Source organism: Littorina saxatilis, unplaced genomic scaffold (genome assembly GCF_037325665.1).
Source record: "Littorina saxatilis isolate snail1 unplaced genomic scaffold, US_GU_Lsax_2.0 scaffold_750, whole genome shotgun sequence".
Taxonomy (NCBI): Eukaryota; Metazoa; Mollusca; class Gastropoda; order Littorinimorpha; family Littorinidae; genus Littorina; species Littorina saxatilis.
The window spans coordinates 47501-66573 of NW_027127306.1; the positions used below are offsets into that span (position 1 = coordinate 47501).

At 41.0% G+C, this 19073-nt stretch overlaps 3 protein-coding genes and 1 long non-coding RNA gene across 5 annotated transcripts in view; 3 read left to right on the plus strand and 1 right to left on the minus strand.

Moving 5' to 3' along the window:
- LOC138955773 (immunoglobulin superfamily member 22-like) overlaps window positions 1-11368 on the plus strand; it is a 14470-nt gene extending 3102 nt beyond the window's left edge. The window contains exons 3-5 of one of the 2 annotated variants that reach the window (XM_070327310.1): window positions 4721-5020; window positions 7212-7465; window positions 10499-11368. In XM_070327310.1, coding sequence (XP_070183411.1) covers window positions 4721-5020; window positions 7212-7420 — 509 coding nt within the window. In that variant the 3' untranslated portion in view covers window positions 7421-7465; window positions 10499-11368. Of the gene's footprint in view, window positions 1-480; window positions 1736-4720; window positions 5021-7211; window positions 7466-10498 lie in introns of those variants that run through there. The other variant, XM_070327311.1, reaches the window with a different exon arrangement.
- Window positions 621-3278, minus strand: LOC138955776 (uncharacterized). Its single transcript, XR_011452363.1, has 3 exons — window positions 3139-3278; window positions 2675-2753; window positions 621-757 (listed from the first exon to the last, which is right to left on the minus strand). It is a non-coding gene; the product is annotated as an uncharacterized lncRNA (long non-coding RNA).
- LOC138955774 (immunoglobulin superfamily member 22-like) lies at window positions 1949-3379 on the plus strand. Its single transcript, XM_070327312.1, has 3 exons — window positions 1949-2247; window positions 2491-2793; window positions 3060-3379. Exons 1-3 carry the CDS (start codon window positions 2232-2234, stop codon window positions 3377-3379), a joined length of 639 nt encoding a protein of 212 aa, XP_070183413.1. The 5' UTR covers window positions 1949-2231.
- Window positions 7497-17529, plus strand: LOC138955772 (uncharacterized). Its single transcript, XM_070327309.1, has 2 exons — window positions 7497-13640; window positions 14131-17529. The coding sequence occupies exon 1, from the start codon at window positions 11230-11232 to the stop codon at window positions 13357-13359; it is 2130 nt and encodes a 709-aa protein (XP_070183410.1). The 5' UTR covers window positions 7497-11229; the 3' UTR covers window positions 13360-13640; window positions 14131-17529.
- Window positions 17530-19073: the final 1544 nt, after the last annotated feature.

A 19073-nucleotide genomic window follows, 5' to 3' on the forward strand; every position in this document is an offset into this window, starting at 1 on the left:
GTGGCTGCTCCGCCTGGCGTCTGGCATTATGGGGTTAGTGCTAGGACTGGTTGGTCCGGTGTCAGAATAATGTGACTGGGTGAGACATGAAGCCTGTGCTGCGACTTCTGTCTTGTGTGAGGCGCACGTTAAATGTCAAAGCAGCACCGCCCTGATATGGCCCTTCGTGGTCGGCTGGGCGTTAAGCAAACAAACAAACTAGATTTAGGCAGCTTAAACAATAATCTTGATATACTATTTTTCTTTTCAAGTTGAACAGAGAAAGTGCAGCAGAGAAATAAAAATCCTTGAAGTTTTGTTGCCAGAGTCATGCATGCTTTAATTTCCACATATTGTAATGATCGTCTAGCCTCATCATTAAAATGCGATCATTCGTGAAACTGAACTTTTCACTATCCCATTGTCATTCAATGCTCCCCAGGTCTTTAACCAACAGTACTTCAGCATTCAAACTCTTATCACACAATTTTCTCTTGACAGATGTGCCATCAGCACCAACAGGCCTGCGCGTGTCCAACGTCACAGATAAATCAGCAGATGTGTCTTGGACCGCTCCGGACAGCGACGGTGGCACGCCCATCACCAACTACATCGTTCAGACCCGCATCATCCCTCGTTCCACCTTCACCACCGTCCAGGAGACGACAGAAACCAAAGTGACCTTGACCGGCCTTGTTGCGGACAGCCAGTACATGCTGCAGATCATCGCAGTCAACGCTGAGGGACAGAGCCTGCCTCTGCAGTCCAGAGAACCCATCTGCCCAGAGAAGATCCTCAGTAAGTGTTTGAAAAGTCTCTTTTCATAAGAAGAAAACCTTTGAAATAACTGGACTGCGAGTGTTTGCAAATATGGAGCAATAGCTGAAGGGATTGTGATATGTCAGTAGAGTTTGAGAAATGTGGGTCTTAATAGAGAGAGAGTCCTATAATGGAGGTGAATTTAGTGACACTGTGAAGAAAACATGTGAGCAATTCAGGTCTTGTAGTAGAGGGAGTCTCATATAATGCAGACATGGGACTGGTCCGAATTTTATCGGAATTCCGATATTTTCCTTAGCTCACAGACCATTCTTGAGATCGATGCAAATTCGTTGAGAAAAAAAGGGGGGTGGTGGTGGTGGTATGAACCGTTCAGCTGAAGCTGTCTGCGTCTGAAGTCAGTGCATTCACACCCCAGCACTCGCGTGAACCCATAGCAGTATCGCCTAGGCCTAATTATTCACCGATGGCGGTTTGCGGGTTGTTTTGATTGGCTGCCGATCTCCAAACGCCGAAGGTGAAAAAAGTAGCATCATGGCGTCTGGATTCCGTATTGTTTTGTCGGCTGTGGAAGCTCTTACGATCGACGACCAAAGTGTGAAAAACAAATGGAAAGCCAACTGGCTGTCAGAAGAAGTGACTGTCATTATCAACAAGAAAGAAAGGCGCCAGCTCATTGGCGACAGTATCGCCAAGATATCCATTCCCGGTCAGGCCGTGTGCACGTGGTGCGACAACGGCCACTGCGTGGTGAAATACGGACTTGGTGAAAAAAATGTGTTGGTTCTGAAAGTTTTCAAGTCAGTTTTGTGTGTGTGTGTGTGATTGTTATAAATTACACTTTTGTTTAAAATGCTAAAACATATTATTCTTGTGGTTTGTATAGCTTTTTAAAAAGGCATGATCTAATTTTTTGCTATCAGGAGAGGCCCCAAAATGGCCTTTATAATTCTAGCATTCATTTTCCGTAGCCCCCCTGAACCCCCTACCGGGGCGTTGCCCCTGGACCCCGGCTTACTTTCCTACTTTTTGAACATTTGCTGGTCTCATGTCTGATAATGGAGGGTCTTACTAGAAAGGTTCCAATGTAATATTTTCTTTCAACATTGGTCTACTGTCTCTTGTCTGAACGTATGTGTCTTAAACATATTGATACAAAATTGACTAATGTTTGTTAAACTTTAGGTGTTCCTGATGCACCAGCGTCATTGCTGATCAAGAACATCACCAAGGACGGCCTGACCTTGGAGTGGACCCCACCAGAGAACGATGGCGGATCCAGGGTCCGTCGCTACATCATAGAGAAGTCTCTGAAGGGCACAGACAAATGGGAGAAGGTCACCACAGTCGAGAGCTTCAGAACTCGGTGCACTGTCGCTGATCTGGAGCGAGAGAAGGACTACTTCTTTGCTGTGTCCGCAGAGAATGATGTGGGCATTGGCGAAAAGCAGAAGACAGCCAAACCAGTGAAAATGGAAAAGCCTATCTGTGAGTTGAATTGCAATTTCAGTGACGTTGTAGATTGAGGATTAGTCAGCAAGCATTGTTGAATCAGTTTAGCGTTGTTACAGCTAGTTCTCACATCAAACTTAAAATATCATTTTGCTTTCTGATGTGCAATCATTACTTGACTCCACAGGTATATTTTTTGCATGACCCAACCTGTCAGTTGAAAAAAGATAAGGCAACCAGTGACACACTTACTAAACCACCCCACTTTTCTCTCAACAGTCCCACCATCACCGCCTACAGGCCCTCTGGTGATATCAGACGTGACCAAGACCAGCTTCAAGGTCACCTGGAAGGCACCAGAGAAGGACGGTGGATCTCCAGTCACTCACTACTCTGTGGAGAAGCGCGAGACGTGGAAGACAAGCTGGACGTTGGTGGAGCGTGTCCCTGGCGACCGTCTTACCTGCGACCTGCTCCTTCTGCAGGAAGGACAGGACCTTGTCGGGGTCAAGGCCGAGAACGTTGCTGGAGAGTCCAAGCCTCTGGAATCGGAACATGCCATCACACCAATGAGTCCTTACAGTGAGTATGCTTTTTATTCTGATAACTTTTAATAACTCCAAGCTTTTCTTGTTTTTGTGTGTGTTTATTTAAGGAAAAGAAAGACATGAAGGTTTACATAATAGGCTCAAAACCAAGACTTCGTGACATATTTTAAATGGCTGTGGTTGAAGACATAGCTGGAACAACAGAATTTTATCATTTTTCAAGTCTCTAAACTTGCTTTTGGCCCACACAATATGTAATTCCATAGCTATAAACTAATGAATCTCTCCTTGTCTCTGCAGAGAAACCATCAGCCCCAGAATCACTGACAGCAACAGACGTCACAGAAACAGCAGTGTCGCTGAAATGGAAGCCACCTACCAGCGACGGAGGACTGCCGATCAAGTCCTACATCGTCGAGCGTCGCGACAAGCACTGGGGTTCATGGGTTAAGGCCGGAACCACCAAGGGCACAGTGACGACTTTAGATGTGGATGGCTTGGTGACTGGACAGGAGTACTACTTCCGTGTCTCTGCCGAGAATGAGGAGGGAGTTGGGCCAGAAACTGAGATGAAGGAGCTGGTCAAACCAACAAGGGAAGCTGGTGAGAATGTCATTTGATTTGGTTTTGAACTGTGGAATTTTTGCAATGGTTGTCCTGATTGATGGAGTCCAATGTAGGGAGCAAAGACAATACAATAAGCATGGTATTTCAAGAATTGATACACAAGTTTACGATTAGAACACAACAATATTTACTCTGTTTCAATTGGGCTGCACAAGTTTACAATCACAACACCACAGCAATAATGTCATTTACAGCAAAAAAAGATAAGTCAGCAGTTGTCTTTTTTCAGTAGAGCTGTTCCAATATTTAATCATTTTGATACAAATGTTAGTGGAATCAACATCTTTGTTGAATGATATGGCTATTATGCCAGTATATAGCTATTCTGATGAACACGTGGGGGAATTCGGGGGCTGTGATTGGATAGTCTCTTCCTATCATCAAAGCATATTGCTGCCGAAGTCGGCCATTTTACTCAATATCCAAAAGCATATTGAGTAAAATGGCATCCAAAAGCATATTGAGTAAAATGGCCGACGCATGGTTCTGGTTTACACATCTGCACCACGCGGCGATGTTTCTATCGACAACAGCATACACTGACAACTTGAAATTCTTCTCGGGAATGTTTTTCAGCTTTACAAACTTGAAATTCTTCTCGGGAATGTTTTTAAGCTAAGTTACAAATGTCGATAGCAAATTTCCAGAAGCTGCAATCTGAAGCGACCTATCTCTGATTCTAGCAGACGATCTCTCCAATGTTTAACACAAAATCAGCAAACTCTCCTGTCACATAGAACGTCCATTGTATAGTGCAATGTTGAAATGAAGTTACTGGTCTGAAACATTTAGTCGTTTCTTCTGAGACAATCCTTGTTCTCTTATCATCTGCAGATTTACCGCAGTCTTCACCACGCGAATTCCCAACAGAAGTCAGACTTTCGAACATACAATATACGTAGGCAAGCATGATACGTCATGACGTCATATGATTCCTAGCATATTGACGTAATGCTAAACATCCGGTTATCTCGAGTTTTCTCCGTAATACATGTCCGTGGGTTTTTCAATGTTCGGTTATTTCCGTGGCTTCATGCGGAAAGGGAACCATCGTCTGCACTCAACGAAATGGACCATTCTGGTACTTGTTGCTGACAAAAACATGATTTTAACACAGAATTTAATGTCAGAATAGCTATATAATCGCTATTGTGTTTTCATCGTAGCAATAGGGTCCGATATTTAGACTCGAACAAGTATAATGCGACTCGTCTTCGACTCGTCGGCATTATACTTGTCTCGTCTAAATATCGGGCCCTATTGCTACGCTGAAAACACAATAGCTGGTAATGATGTACTCATTTTATTGACCATCTATCAAACATATCTTCCAGTTGTTCCTGAACCTCCTACGGGACCCGTCTACTTCAGTCACTTGGATGCAACAAGTGTTGTCCTTGACTGGCGTGCGCCTCGAGATGATGGCGGTGCCCCTGTGCTTAACTACCGCATTGAGGTGTCGCAGAACCAGGAAACCTGGACAGAGGTGACCATTGTTGATGGTGACTTGACCAAGACCAAGGCAAAGAACCTGGCCACAGACAAGAAGCACTACTTCAGAATCTTCGCCATCAACAAAGTGGGAACCAGCAAACCGCTTGAGTCGGATGCTGTTACACCAAAGAGGCCTGTTGGTAAGTCACTGTGTCCTTTTTTTTTTATGTCAATCTCAAGTTGAAAAAGTCTATTTAGTTTAAAAGCAAAATGTTTGTCAGCTTGCGAAACTCTGTACAGTGAAAACTGTCAAATACGGTCACTGGACTTAGCGGACACTCGCAGAATACGGACAGTCAGTCTCGGCACGGACTGCTTTACACTGTAAAACACCTGTACGTTACGGCCACCTCGGCATTACGGACGCGGACAGGTATTTTGGGTCCATAATAAGTCATATACCTGCTAAATACGGACATCCACAGCAAGCTGGGAAGTTCGATCGACGAAGAAGACGATAAATCGATCAGTTGATATTAGTCGGTATCTGAGCAGCTCTCGCGAGACACGCTATTTGTTATGCTTTGAACATCGCGAGAACTTCGAACCTTGGCTTGTGCAGCTCGCACGAGATCGTTGTACCGCATGCTTTGCTATGCTCTGAAGTTTGCGAGAGATTACGAGAGCTTGGAATACTGATAGAGTCTATTCTTGGTGAGTGTTTTAAGTCGACGCATTTGATTGGCTGCTAGAGTTCCAAGGCAGCCAATCCAACGCGTGGAACGTGTTCGGCGGAACGGAAGTGAAAGTGTATGAGTGAATGTATCTTCTCTTCGAAAGAGTGATTCGTGTTTAACAAGATGGCAGCAAGAAATTCAAATTCAAGAAAAGGAAGAAATGCGCTGACTTTAGAACAAAGGATAAATGTTGTCAAACAACTGGAAAGTGGGAAATCATGCCGAACGATTGCACAAGAGCTTGGGTGTGGGAGAACGCAGATTTCGAAAATCAGCGTCGATCGGGAAAAAATAATGAAGTTGTGGGAATCGGGAGACGGACGTGCTGACCAGAAATGGGTTTCGAAGAAGACAACCGAATACGAAGAGCTAAATGACGCCGTGTTCGAGTGGTTTTCAACCAAACGTGCGAATCACATTGCCATCAATGGTCCACTCAGACAACGCTGGACAAATTCTTTCAAAAGCTGATGAGTGCAGAATGAAGTGAATGTGAATGTGTTGTATGAATGAGATCCAGTAACTTTTTAACAATTTAAATTTATACAGTTGATATGATAAAAAGCTTTTAAACTTGTTTTACAACAGTCAATATTAAATGTTTCTCTGTTTAATCTAAACAGCTTCTGTTTTTCTTATAAATGTACATGTACATGTGCAGTACTCTCTCTCTCTCTCTCTCAACTTGACTTTGTCGCGTTTACTTGCACCTGTCTAATAAGGACACCTGCAGAATAAGGACACTTTTGTCTGGTCCCAAGGGTGTCCTTATTTGACAGGTTTTACTGTACCGTATTTGACGGATTACAAGACGCACCGTTTTATAAGCCGCACCCCCGACTTTAAAAAAAAAAATTGGGACGAGCCACGTATAGGCCGCGTCACTATATTAGCCGCCGTCGAAAAAAATATAATCAGATCGTGTCAATCAATCAAAACAACCAGGCAACGAAAGTACGGTATTTGGCAAAATCGGCTCCGAGAATAAACAAGTGAAACAAAGAAGAAAAGTGATAAAGTTTGAAGAAAAATATCACACACACAATTTGTAACCAACACACACATGTAGTCCCGCCCGGAATAAGCTTTTTTGGGATGATTTACGACTTTTGCGCACATTTCGAGCAGACGAAAACACAACATGGCGGCTCTCGCTCCTCCAACTATCGCGAGACACAAAAAAACGAAATCTCGCACGCGCGAGATCCTGATACATCCGATGTTTCTCTGTACGCTATCTTGTCACGACGACTTGTTGACAAACGAAGATTCGCGAAAGAAAGAGAAAAGCGCCGAGTCTTGAGTAGAGAGCTAATAAAGTACCGGTAATCGCTAATCGAGCGAAATGAAAATCCGCGGCGACTTCCATTAGGTGAATGCTATTCAAGTTTAGGTAACGTTTTAGCCGCATCTTTTTATAAGCCGCAATGCGATTATTTTTGAAAAAAAGTCGCGGCTTGTAGTTCATCAAATACGGTACTTTGTGTTGTACTTTGTATTTGTATGTATTATTCTCTTTTCTGTGTTTGTGTTTCTGTGGTAAGTCTTTTTATGCCATACATGATGTCTCATATAATGCTTCCCTTTAGAGCTTCAAAGTTATCTTTTGTTGTTTGTAATTCATCTTAATGAAATTTTCATGTTGTTTTCCTAGGACCACCGGGAAAACCAGTGGGACCTTTGGAAGCAAAGGCCATCACCCGCGACTCTGTCCAGCTGGACTGGAAGCCACCTCAAGATGACGGAGGCTTGCCCATCACTGGCTACATCATTGAGAAGCATGAGGCCATGCGCATGACATGGAGTCGCGCTGACAAGACCACAGACGACGAGGACACTGGAGGGACTTGTCACTGGAGATGAGTTCTATTTCCGTGTGGCAGCCGTCATCAATATTTTCATATACATGTAAGAACAAAACGTGTTAAGACTGGTGTTGTGCATCTAGTTTGTTCAATAAATGTCTTTCTATCTTCAATGGTTTTGGGTAGATGAGATAACAAGAGAAGGATATGGGCATTGGAATTACGTCAACATTTCGAGCATTGTCACAGATGAAACATTTACTGCAGGGTGCTCCTGATTAACAAACCGAGCAAAACTGAAAATTATTGAAGAGAAGACATGTCTGAACAGTTTATAAAGAGACAAGTTTGCAATCATTTGTGAACACCATTATTGTATGGAGGAGTAACTGTTCCCCTACCCCCTAAGAAGGTATTTCTGTCCGTCAACCACGTGAGCGATCGCCACAAATCGAGGCATCACTCGCATTTCAGTTTGGACACACCGGCTGATTGCAAATGCACAGTACGTGTTTCGACACTGAAACGTGACGATTGAGCGTCAAAATAGTTTCTTAAAACAGTCGAAAATGGAGTTAAATGTGACTTCAACACTCAGTGGCGATCGCTAGAGTAGCGATTGTTACTAGACGGACACTAGAAAACCTCAGAAAATGTAATTACTTTGCGATTTTTTTAACTGAAAAACTGTTGCGGTCTTTTTCTGTCGAGCGCGAGCGTCAACGTAAAACAACGTGACGTCACTTCCTCCCCAAACGGTTAGTTTTTGAATGAAAAGAAAAATGTGGCGATCGCTAGATTGTTTAGACGGATTGGATCGCAACTTTGAAACTCGGGTCACCGTGCGTCGATCAAGGGCAAATTGACCTCGGCAACATTATAACTCACTTCAAGGGTGCACAAACTTGTATTTACAGTATACAAAATTAGGTAAACTTGTGTTTTTGTCCTGTGAAATCACAATTAGTTTCGATGCTCTTGATATCGCTATGCCGACGGACAGATCCGAATCCCCATACATTTTTTTTTGCGGAGCTAGTATAAGTTAGAATTTGTGTTATGGATATCGATTGTTGTTGAAAAACAATCATTTCAATGTGTTCTGGCACTCTCAACCACCACAGCATTGATACTTGTGCATGTGTGTGTTGGAATTTAGTTCTTTGTTTAGTGATGCTGTGGCAAAAGTAAATTCATCCATCCGTATTTTGACGATCGCCACCATTCACACGCACATAAATAAACACATTATCAAAAATTTCAACTTTTATTTTCAAAAAAGTATTTAAACAACAACTAGTTTGCATGTTAATACAACAAATACAGCAGATTCTCACAGATATGGATTTAAAAGACTAAACAAATCTGAGACTATCAAAATGGCCTGATACCATGAAACCTGCCTCAAGCAAAAACACATAAAAAGACTCTTTTGTGCAATGTTTTTGCCTGTGGATCTTTTAATGGGTAAAAATGCTTGGGGGAAAAAAATTAGTAGTCTACCACAAGTAGATATGGGATGTGAAGATCATCGCCGTGTGGTTACCGTCCTTGAAAATCACATTCTGAGAAAATTGCATTTGAAAGTTTGTGAAGTGTTTTGCTGCGCACAGTGAAGACAGATTGACAAACCAAGAGTATGTGTGCATGCGGGTACTTTTCACTGACATTTTCTTATACTCCAAGTGCTCTTCACAATCCCCTATCAGTCCAAAGTTGCACATATGGACATCAGACTGTTGCTATAACACTCAATGAAACATCAAGTACAATGATTATGATCAGCTGGAAAAAAGGCGTGTGGAATTTTACTTGCTACTCTTGATGTTCTCAGTTTTATCGCAGGAGCAGACATGTGGTTTCTGCTAATTCTTGTTTCCATTGCACAAAAAGTGGCCGATTTTTGATCGGAAATTGCTTCGAAGTAAGCATTATTTTTTCCAAAACTCATGGAACTTTGCCTTTAGGCAGGACGTCAGTCGGGCTTCTGCCAAAATAAACTCTAGACATAATGTTTCCCTGACAATTTCAAGGGATTCAATGATCTAGAGGGAGAAAAGAATATACATTTCTTATTGGTGAAATAGAGTCGGGATGAAATCCAAAAGATTTAGCCCAACATTTGATTCACCGGAAAATGCACCTAGTTGTTGCGTTCCTTGAATGAGAAAAGTTGGATTTTGCAACGAAGCAAATATCTAAGTCAAAATATCATTGTTTCACCAAGAATGAGATACATGAGTGGGAGATGGGTCCGAAGTTCGATTAGCAGTACTTTAGGATGTAACTGGGACAGTCAAGGTGGAGTTTATGTGAGATAAACAAGGCCTGACGTCCTACCTCTGTACCTGTTATTCAGGCGTCGTGGACTCGACATTCACACCGACCGCTAGCTTATTTTTCTTCGTTGCTCGATCTGCCGCAAGTTGTAACTTCCCCTGCCTCTTGCATGATAGACACCCGCCGAATTTATCTTTTAGAGGCCGAGTTGGGAGAAATATCGCTGTTTGAGACGTCGAACCGATTCGAAATAAGGTTCGCGTGTTTATGCGGATGTGGTGCGCGCGAATGCGCAGAACTACTTCCCGGCTGAAAGTTATTGGAAATGACCAATCAGCGAATAGATTTTCAAAGGTAAAGGTCACTTTCCAAATATGGAACATTTTGCAAGTGAAAGTAGCCTTCGCCAGCTCTTGTGTTGCGGCCGTTGAGGGACACAAACGGGCTTTATTTCCATGACTGTGACATCGTCAACAAACGGAAATTCCCGCTGAGTACGCTGCATGCAATAACTTTGACAAACTCATCGACATGTTGCTGCTGCTCTGCCATGAAAAAATCGATTTTTGTTATAAGTCTGCATATTTTTAGCATTCACTCACTTTGCAAATCATCACTTTATTGAAAAAAGAGGATGAAATTGACAAAATAAACATCATGCAGTTATTCTAGGGTGTTCAAACTGCCTAAAAATGATAAAAACCCAAATCACATCATGGGACCATTTTGGATCAAAATTCCGTGCCACCTCTGCCCTTAATCCATGTAGTGTAGTCAATTGTAGGGGTTCCATGGTGACATTGTTATCAGGATGAAAAGAAAAGTTATCTGAAAAATATGATTTATTTCTTTTCAGGTGACGATGATTACGAGGATCAAGTTGGGCCTGGCGTGGAGGGTGAACGGGGCTCCAAGCTGGTGTCTGACAGGGACCCTGATGCTCCCATGGGGTCGCCTTCACGCGGCGGGAGCGTTTAAACAGAGCTACCCCACCCCTTTACTTCTCTTCTTTTGTCTTATTTCTGCCTTACCAGTCCTTTCACCTATATTTCCTTCCAAGAAAACTCTCCCTACTATTCCCTGCAGTTTTCCAATTCTTTTCTTGTTGTCTTATTTCTACCTGACCGGATCCATCACCTTTATTTCACTTACCAAAAGTCTTCTTTTCCACATCCTTATTTCTCTGCACCCCGCATGTTGTAAGAGGCGACTAACGGATTCTGTTTCTCCTTTTACCCTTGTTAAGTGGTTCTTGTATAGAATATAGTCAATGTTTGTAAAGATTTTAGTCAAGCAGTATGTAAGAAATGTTTAGTCCTTTGTACTGGAAACTTGCATTCTCCCAGTAAGGTCATATATTGTACTACGTTGCAAGCCCCTGGAGCAATTTTTTGATTAGTGCTTTTGTGAACAAGAAACACTTAACAAGTGGCTCTATCCCATCTCCCCCCTTTCCCTCGTCGCGATATAACCTTCGTGGTTGAAAACGACGTTAAACACCAAATAAAGTAAAGTAAAAGGGATCCTGATGACGACCAAGTTGTGCAGCCTGAGACTGATGAGTCTGACTCCGACTGTGATAGCGTAATGTATCCTGCCCTAGTTACACCTTGCAAACAAGACAAATCTAGAGCTGATCCTTTACATGTTGCAGAAAAAGCTCCCCAGGAAAACAAATGGGGTAAAAAACATTCATGCAAATTTTGTTCAAAAATGGTAGTAAAAATGTCGACACATTTGACAAAGGTCCATGCTCACGGAGCGGATGTGGCGGCAGTTTTGAGACTTCCCAAAGGATCCAAAGAGAGAAGGAACGGGTTTGTAAGATTGCTCAATGAGGGAGACTATAAACACAACTATGATGTGTTGGAAGGCCAGTCCGGAACAGTCATTCCAAAGTACAGAAAAGCAGGTCGCCAGGTAGGTCAACTTTCAGCCTGCAGGTTTTGCCAAGGGCTGTATGCCAAGTCCCTGTTGAGTAAGCATTTGCACAACTGTCCACAAAATCCAGATCCAAGTAAGCACTTGAAGTGGGGCGAGTGTTCCAAGGTAGGATCATACATGCTTCCCATTGGAAAAGAAAAGAACAGTGCCTTCTTTCAAGCTGTTGTTGGAAGAATGAGAGATGACGCCGTCATGAGAGTCATAGCAAATGACAGTCTGATCATCAAGTTTGGTTCCAGGTTGTTCTACAAAAAAGATGTGGAAGAACATACTAGGGGCAACATCAGCAGCCGGCTGAGAGAACTAGGGCGTTTGGTCTTGGAGTTAAAGGCAAAATCTGAAATGAAGGTTGCAAGCCTTAAACAAGCACTTGATCCTATCCATTTTGATTTGGTCATTGAAACAGTCCGAGCCATGGCTCACTTTGAAGAACCAAGCCATGCTTACAAGAAAGGGAACCTGGCTCTCAAACTTGGCTACTCTCTGAAGACCTGCTGTAAAATTCTTGTGTCGGAAGCCATCAAATCCAGTGACAAGCTTTTGCTGGAAAAAGTCCAAAACTTTTCTTCTCTCCTGGCGAGTGATTGGCATGATTCTGTCTCAGCAGGTGCTGCTCAGTCGGTCACAATGGCTAAAATGAACAAACAGCTCCTCCTTCCCTCTTTGAAAGACGTCGAGAAAGTGAATGGTGTGATCAACGAGGACATGCAATCAACTGAATACAGTGTCCTGGCCAAAGCCACACTAGCCTCTCTGACCATCTTCAACAGAAAAAGAGGAGGGGAGTTGCAGAGAATGAAAGTTCAGGACTTTCAAGTGTTGCAGTCGTCGTCAATTGAGGAGGAAATGCTGAAAACTCTGACAACAACTGAGCAAAAGCTTGTCAAGATCCTACAAAGAGTGGAAATCAAAGGAAAGTTCACACGACCTGTGCCCATCCTCTTGACACCAAGCATGGTTCATGCTGTTGAGCGTTTGTTGAAGATGAGAGCTGAGAAAGACATCACAAGTCCATACTTATTTGCCTCAAGTGGTGAGAAGCCCTTTAGGGACTCTGACGTCCTTAGGACCTATGCACAGAAGGCGCAGGTGGATTCTGAATCACTGTTCACAGCCACCAACCTCAGGAAACAACTAGCAACACTTAGCCAAGCGATGGAGTTGTCAAAGTTAGAGGAAGACCAACTGGCAGGCTTTCTCGGACATGACATTCGCATCCACAGGGGTGTCTACAGAAAGCCAATTCAGATTGTTCAGAAGGCAAAGGTAGCCAGTGTCCTCTTCAAACTCAACAGAGGTGTTGATATACCCGAAGAAATTGACGAAAAGAGTCTTGAAGAAGAAATTCTACCTGCAGATGAAGAGAATGAAGATGAGGAACCTGCTGCCACTGCCAGCGCTGAAGTGTCTAAAGAAGAAAGACCACCATCTTGCTCTCTTTCAAATGAAAATACAGCTGGAGCTTGTGCATCCGTTGGTGATGTTTCCCTTACCATCGCCCCAGCTACCAGTACATCAGCTAAAGGGGGTAAAACACTGACTCAGAAGAGAAGGCCTGATGGAACAAAAACTCAGAAGAAAATGCCTTGGAAAAAAGAGGAAATTGCTGCAGTTGAGAAACATTTGGCTGCATGTTTTTCAATGAATAAAGTCCCGCAAAAACTTGAAGCAGAAAGATGCAAACAGGCAGAAAGTAGTGTTCTAAAGCACAGATCCTGGAAGGACATTAAATACTGTGTCCACAATCGTCTCAAGCAAATAAGGTCAAAGTAGGTACCTATAATGGTCAGAAGTTGCAAATGAGAGACTGATCTCTTGGGAGCGCTAACTGGTGAAGGGTCAGCTCTAGGGAAAACTTTTGAGTTGAGATTAAAGGCCTTACTCTGTATTTGTAGAGGCAGCTTACATCATCTTGGTTTGCAGCTGGTATTTCTGCCACATGGCATAAAGGAAACTGAAAGTATGGATTGGTAGGTTTGTCAAAATTGTTGGCTGTAAACACAATCCCATGTTGAGAAAAAACAAACACCAAAAACAACACTTCACATCTGCAGGTTCCCGCAGTGGGGCACTGCGGTTATGAAATTAAAAGCCCCTCCTGTTTTTGGAACCGCAGGAGCTTTCTAGTTTGCTGTTAGGTAGATTTTTGGTTCCTCTTTCCTGTCATGCTCTCTTTTTCTTCATGAATTCTTTTTTTTTTTCTGCCTTCTTGCTCATTCACCTGTATTTTTTCCAAAAATCTCTTCTCTTGCCGCTTGTCTCGCGATTCATGTATAGTTTAATCTGTTAGTGTTCTGATGTAAGTCCAGCAGTAGATAGGTTAAGCCTATTTTAACATACTGGAAACTGGTAATCTTCCAGTAGGTATTAATTTAGTTTTACTAAAGCCTGCTGGGACACAAGTAATGGGTTAGTGCATTTGTAAACAGGAATCGCTTGACAAGTGGCCCCCTTCATCCCCCCCTTCCTCGTCCTGATATGGCTCTGCGTAGTCGGCTGGACGTTAAGCAACAAATAAACAAACAAACAAACAAACATCTGCAGGTTTTATTAAATCTTACATTCTTATGTTATAATAATTATGAAAGTCACGGCATTGTACATCAAAAAAGAAAGTTGATTTGGCTTGCAAATCTCATCATGCCATATTTAATCTAGCATTTTCCTGGAATATTGTTTTCTTTGATTTGATTTTGACAGACTGTGACACACCTCCAATGAGGAGTCTTAATTTGAAAAAAAAATTCAATCTTTATCTATTAGGGCAAATTCTGTTAAAAAGCTCTTTTTATGCTATTTCTTTGATTGGTTTTTGACAGTGTGGCTAAAGTGTTAAGCTGTCGGCAAAAATCTTATTTTAAGTTGGTTATTTTTATTTTTGTATTTGATTTGCTACAATGAGGCAGTATTCCAGGGAACACCCTAATAGAATGGGTTTCTGAAAAATGATGAGGTTACAATTTATGCCTCCAGTTCTTATGTTGAACAAGGCGTGTGTGTATGTTTTAATTTTTAATTTCTCAGAAATTAAAAGTAATTACTGTTACAAAAGGGCAGGTTTGTACATAGAAAGTAAAAAGACTTCTCTTCACTCTTTGGGATAATAGAGAGATTAAGAAGCACTACCACATTCGTTTCGTTGGCATTTTCGGTTGTAAAACGTCACACCTTTTTGAGTACACGTGACTTCCGATCTCTACGAACAGAAATTCGCTTCGCCAAGAGAAACGAAATTTGTAGAATTGGTCATTCTGACGAAAGTGACTTCGGTCGCGTTTTATATTCGAATAGTCATAAAATATGCCTACCTTGTGTAATCGATGTATGCTCTGACATCTTTAGGCGCGATTTATCATTGAAATGTTTTTAAAAATCAAGTTTAAAAAGCCGTAAAGCAGGCTTGAATTGGGTAAGTGAGTGACTGAGCAGACGAAAGAAATTTCAAGATGGCGACCCAAACATCAGGCCGACTCAACTTTTCAGTCGGCTGGTCAAGCCGCCTAGAGGAGAAAAATGCATGAAGCAGTTAAAGTTTATGATGTGTTGAGTTGTGGCCTGAGTATCTGATGCGTTTCAGCAGAAGTGAGGCAGCTGGTATTATCTGATCGACACTTCTGAACCGGTGCGACCAGCGAAACGAAATTCTTCTGTCCTCTTAACCGCTGTACTAGCGACACATGGTGTTCCCCCGCCGAGTGTCTTTTGCAACCACGAAAATGCCAACCATATGAATGTGGTAGCCCTTCTTAAAGTCTCTAATGTAAAAAAAAAAAAACTAAAAAAAAATGAGAGAGTATGATTGTAATGTTCACTAAAATGCATGACTTAAATTTTAGTTGCTTTGCCTTGAGAATCTCAGCATGTTATTTGTAAGCTAGAATTTTGCTGAAATATTAGTTTCTTTGATTTTTGTTTTGTTTGTGTTATCATTTTGCTTTGTTTATTATTTGATTTGCTACAATTAGATTTATTTGAGTGAACACCCTGTCAGAATGGGTTTCTGAAAAATAATGGGGTTACAATTTCTGCATCCTATTTTCATGTTAAAATAGACGTTAGTATGCAGTTTTGATTTTATCCAGCTTTTTTTCTGTGAAATTATTTGTAATACTTATTAAGGACAGTATTGTACATAGAAAGTAAGAAAAGAAAACACAACTCTTCACCCTTTGGGATATGTACGGTTGAAATGCAAAACTTACATTTCAGTTGACTTGGCTTGAACATCTCGCTGTGTTATATTTTAGCTAGAATTTTGCTGAAATATCATTTTCACTTTTTTATTTTGAAGGACTGTGTCACACGTCTTGGCGGGAAAATCTCCTATCTTAATACTGTGAGGGGAAAATCTGTTTAAAATTAACTATATTTATGTAATGTTTCTTTGCTGTTTGAAAATATGTAACTAAAGTGTTCAGCGGTCAGCAAAAATCTTATTTTAAGGTTTTTTTGGTGTATTTGTTTGATTTGCTACAATAAGGGTGTGCATTCAAGTGAACACTCGGCCAGAATGGGTTTGTGAAAAAGAATGTTACAGTCATGCATCCAATTTCTATGCTGACATTTTTTTGCATGGGTGTTTCTTTTTTTAAATAAACTTCAATCAATCTTATGTTTTTAGTGATAATGTGATAATGTGTATACACATTTAGGGCTGTTTTTCAGTATTAATAACATGTTCTGTTTGATTAAGGGTATTCAGCTGGTATTTCCTTGTTTTTACTACCTATTTTATTCATGTTTTTATTACTTTATTAGTGGAAGAATCTGTTGTAATGTATGTTTGATGGTGTATGCTTTTAATCAAGCGTTGCTGACTATGAATGTAGATGTAAATGCTTGTATAACTGTGTTTGAATTTTAAATGTGTCAAGCGCAAAGAGCATAATTGTAAAGTTATGATGTTGCGCTATATAAATGCTCATTTATTATTATTATTATTATTATGTTCTGTGAAGCTATTTTTAATGTAACTTTTTGTTTGTTTGTTTCTTTTTTTCCCTTTTTTTGGTAGTTTCCTACTATTCACAAGACACTAGCACTCTTTAGTGGTGTTTTTTTCAGGTTAGATTCATTTTTATTACAGAATACATTTTGCCAAGCCACTTGTACTTCCTGTTTTGTCAGCTTATGTCAGTCTTGCATCAGTCAACAAGAAAGTTAACAGGGAACACCCTAACAGAATGGGGTTCTGAAAAGTAATGAGGTTACAACTTACGCCTCCAATTCTTATGTTGAAATAGACGTGTGTGTGCGTTTTGATTTTCAATCTATCTTGACGTGTTCTGTGAAATTATCAGTGATCATTACTACAAAAGGGCAGTATTGTACCTAGAAAGTAAAAAAACAACCAACTCTTCACTCTTTGGGATAATGTAATGTTTACTGAAATGCACGACTTAAATTGTAGTTGCTTTGGCTTGAGAATCTCATCATGTTATGGTTCATCATGTTCAGTTACTGAAAAAAATATTAGTTTTTTTGATTTTGAAATGCCATGTTTTATCGTTTTGTTTTGTTTGTTTTATTATTTTGTTTTGTTTGTATTTGATTTGCAACAGTGAGGCCTTATTTGTGAGTGAACACCCTTTCAGAAAGGGTTTCTGAAGATTAATGGGGTTACAATTTTCTGTTTTGGCAGCTTATGTCAGTCTTGCAACAGTCAACAAGGAAAGATTGCTCTTGTGTGTGAAAAGGATTTAAAAAAAAATATTCTATTTAATTGTTTTAATTTTTTTGTTTAGCATACTGTAATGTCATGGATCACAAGTAGATGAAACTTTTTGACGAAAGAAATCTCATATGGTTTGTTGTTATTGTTGGAGTTAGGAGAGGTACTGCTGTATAGCACAGAATTGTCCATGATCCGTTTGAACGATTCAAGTGTACTCAGTATACTTACCTTTTTTTCTTATGTTGAATAAAACACACCACGAAAAACCATGGATGCAGTCTGTACTCATTTCAGTGTGTGATATCACAATGGGCAGCAAATGGTTCTATATCTTCCTCCTCCTCCCCCTCCCCCACACACAGATCTATGAACAATTTCCACATAACACCTGCTGCGAACTGGACACGAATCCCAAAACTATTTGCTTTTCAAAGTGTTCATAGTAACCTGACAAAAAAACATACTTACCTTATATTGGCCAGTTGTCAAGATTTGTATTTCAGGTATGAAGCAAATATTTTTCGGGTTCGTGTTCAGTTAGTCAAATATGGAACATTTGGTTCTATTATGTGAACTGAAGGATTTATGTAATAATCATCATCAAACACAATCTAAAACCTACAAAAAGAAGGCAAAAGTCAAAGTTCTTGCATGATAACAGATCAATTATCCACCCATATCCTTTGGGGTTTATGGAAAAGAAAGTATACAATCATTTCTACAAATACCACAGTATTAATTACAAGAATATTTTTTGCACATTAAAATGCATACATAATGCAAAATGTTCAAATCAGATAACTATACAGTCCACACACAAAACATTCACACACGTTGGACCAAGGGAGACCCCTAACGCGTACAAAGGTTTTTAAGAGAAAAGACTGAAGTGTATAAACCCAGGTGTCTGTGTTTCTATAACATGTGTGAACCCAAATGTCACTGTGTTTTGTGAATGTGTGTACGAACCCAAAAGTAGGTGTGTTTCATGTCAGGACAAAATGGGTTCACAATTCTAGAAACCCATTTTTCTAAAATGCCCCATTTTTATTTCTGTGTGTGCTTGGCTTGTTTTTTATTAATACTTGACCAGGACCTGTTCATGAATTCACCTCACATTCCTGCCTTTTTGAGCCAAAGCTTGAGTTTGAAATATGGTAAGAAAGTGATGTACCCATTTGCACCATGTATTGCAAAAAGCCCCATTTTGACTCAAATACAAGCATGTGTGTGTGTGCGAGTGTGTGTGTGTGTGTGTGTGTGAGAGAGTGCGTGCGTGTGTTACAGTACTACCTGGTTGGCCGGTCCTATCTGGTCAAATGGGTCAAAATAGCCATTTCTGCACTTTCGCTGCTTGTGGAAGACACTTCAAATACTCCTATACGAGTGATAAATATCAAGCCTACTGACAAACTGCCACATTTTCGCGTTTCGTTACATTTTCATTTTTATATAATTTTCTCAAGCAATGGGAACTCCCGGGAATTCCCCTTTTACGCGCGCGTCATGAAGTTCGGCTGCAAAATGCACGGGTCACTATTTTTCATCTGTGCCCTGCTTGTAGCGTTTTGTGGCGAAAGAGGACTTGCGGCAGACAAAGAGGACAGACAGACAGACAGACAGACAAACCGATACACAGACATACAGACACGGAGACAAACACAGAGAGAGAGAGAGAGAGAGAGAGAGAGAGAGAGAGAGAGAGAGAGAGAGAGAGAGAGAGAGAGAGAGAGAGAGAGAGAGAGAGAGAGAGAGAGAGAGAGAACTTTGAACTTTTGAACTTTATTACAGGAAAGATAGCATTAGGTCCGTA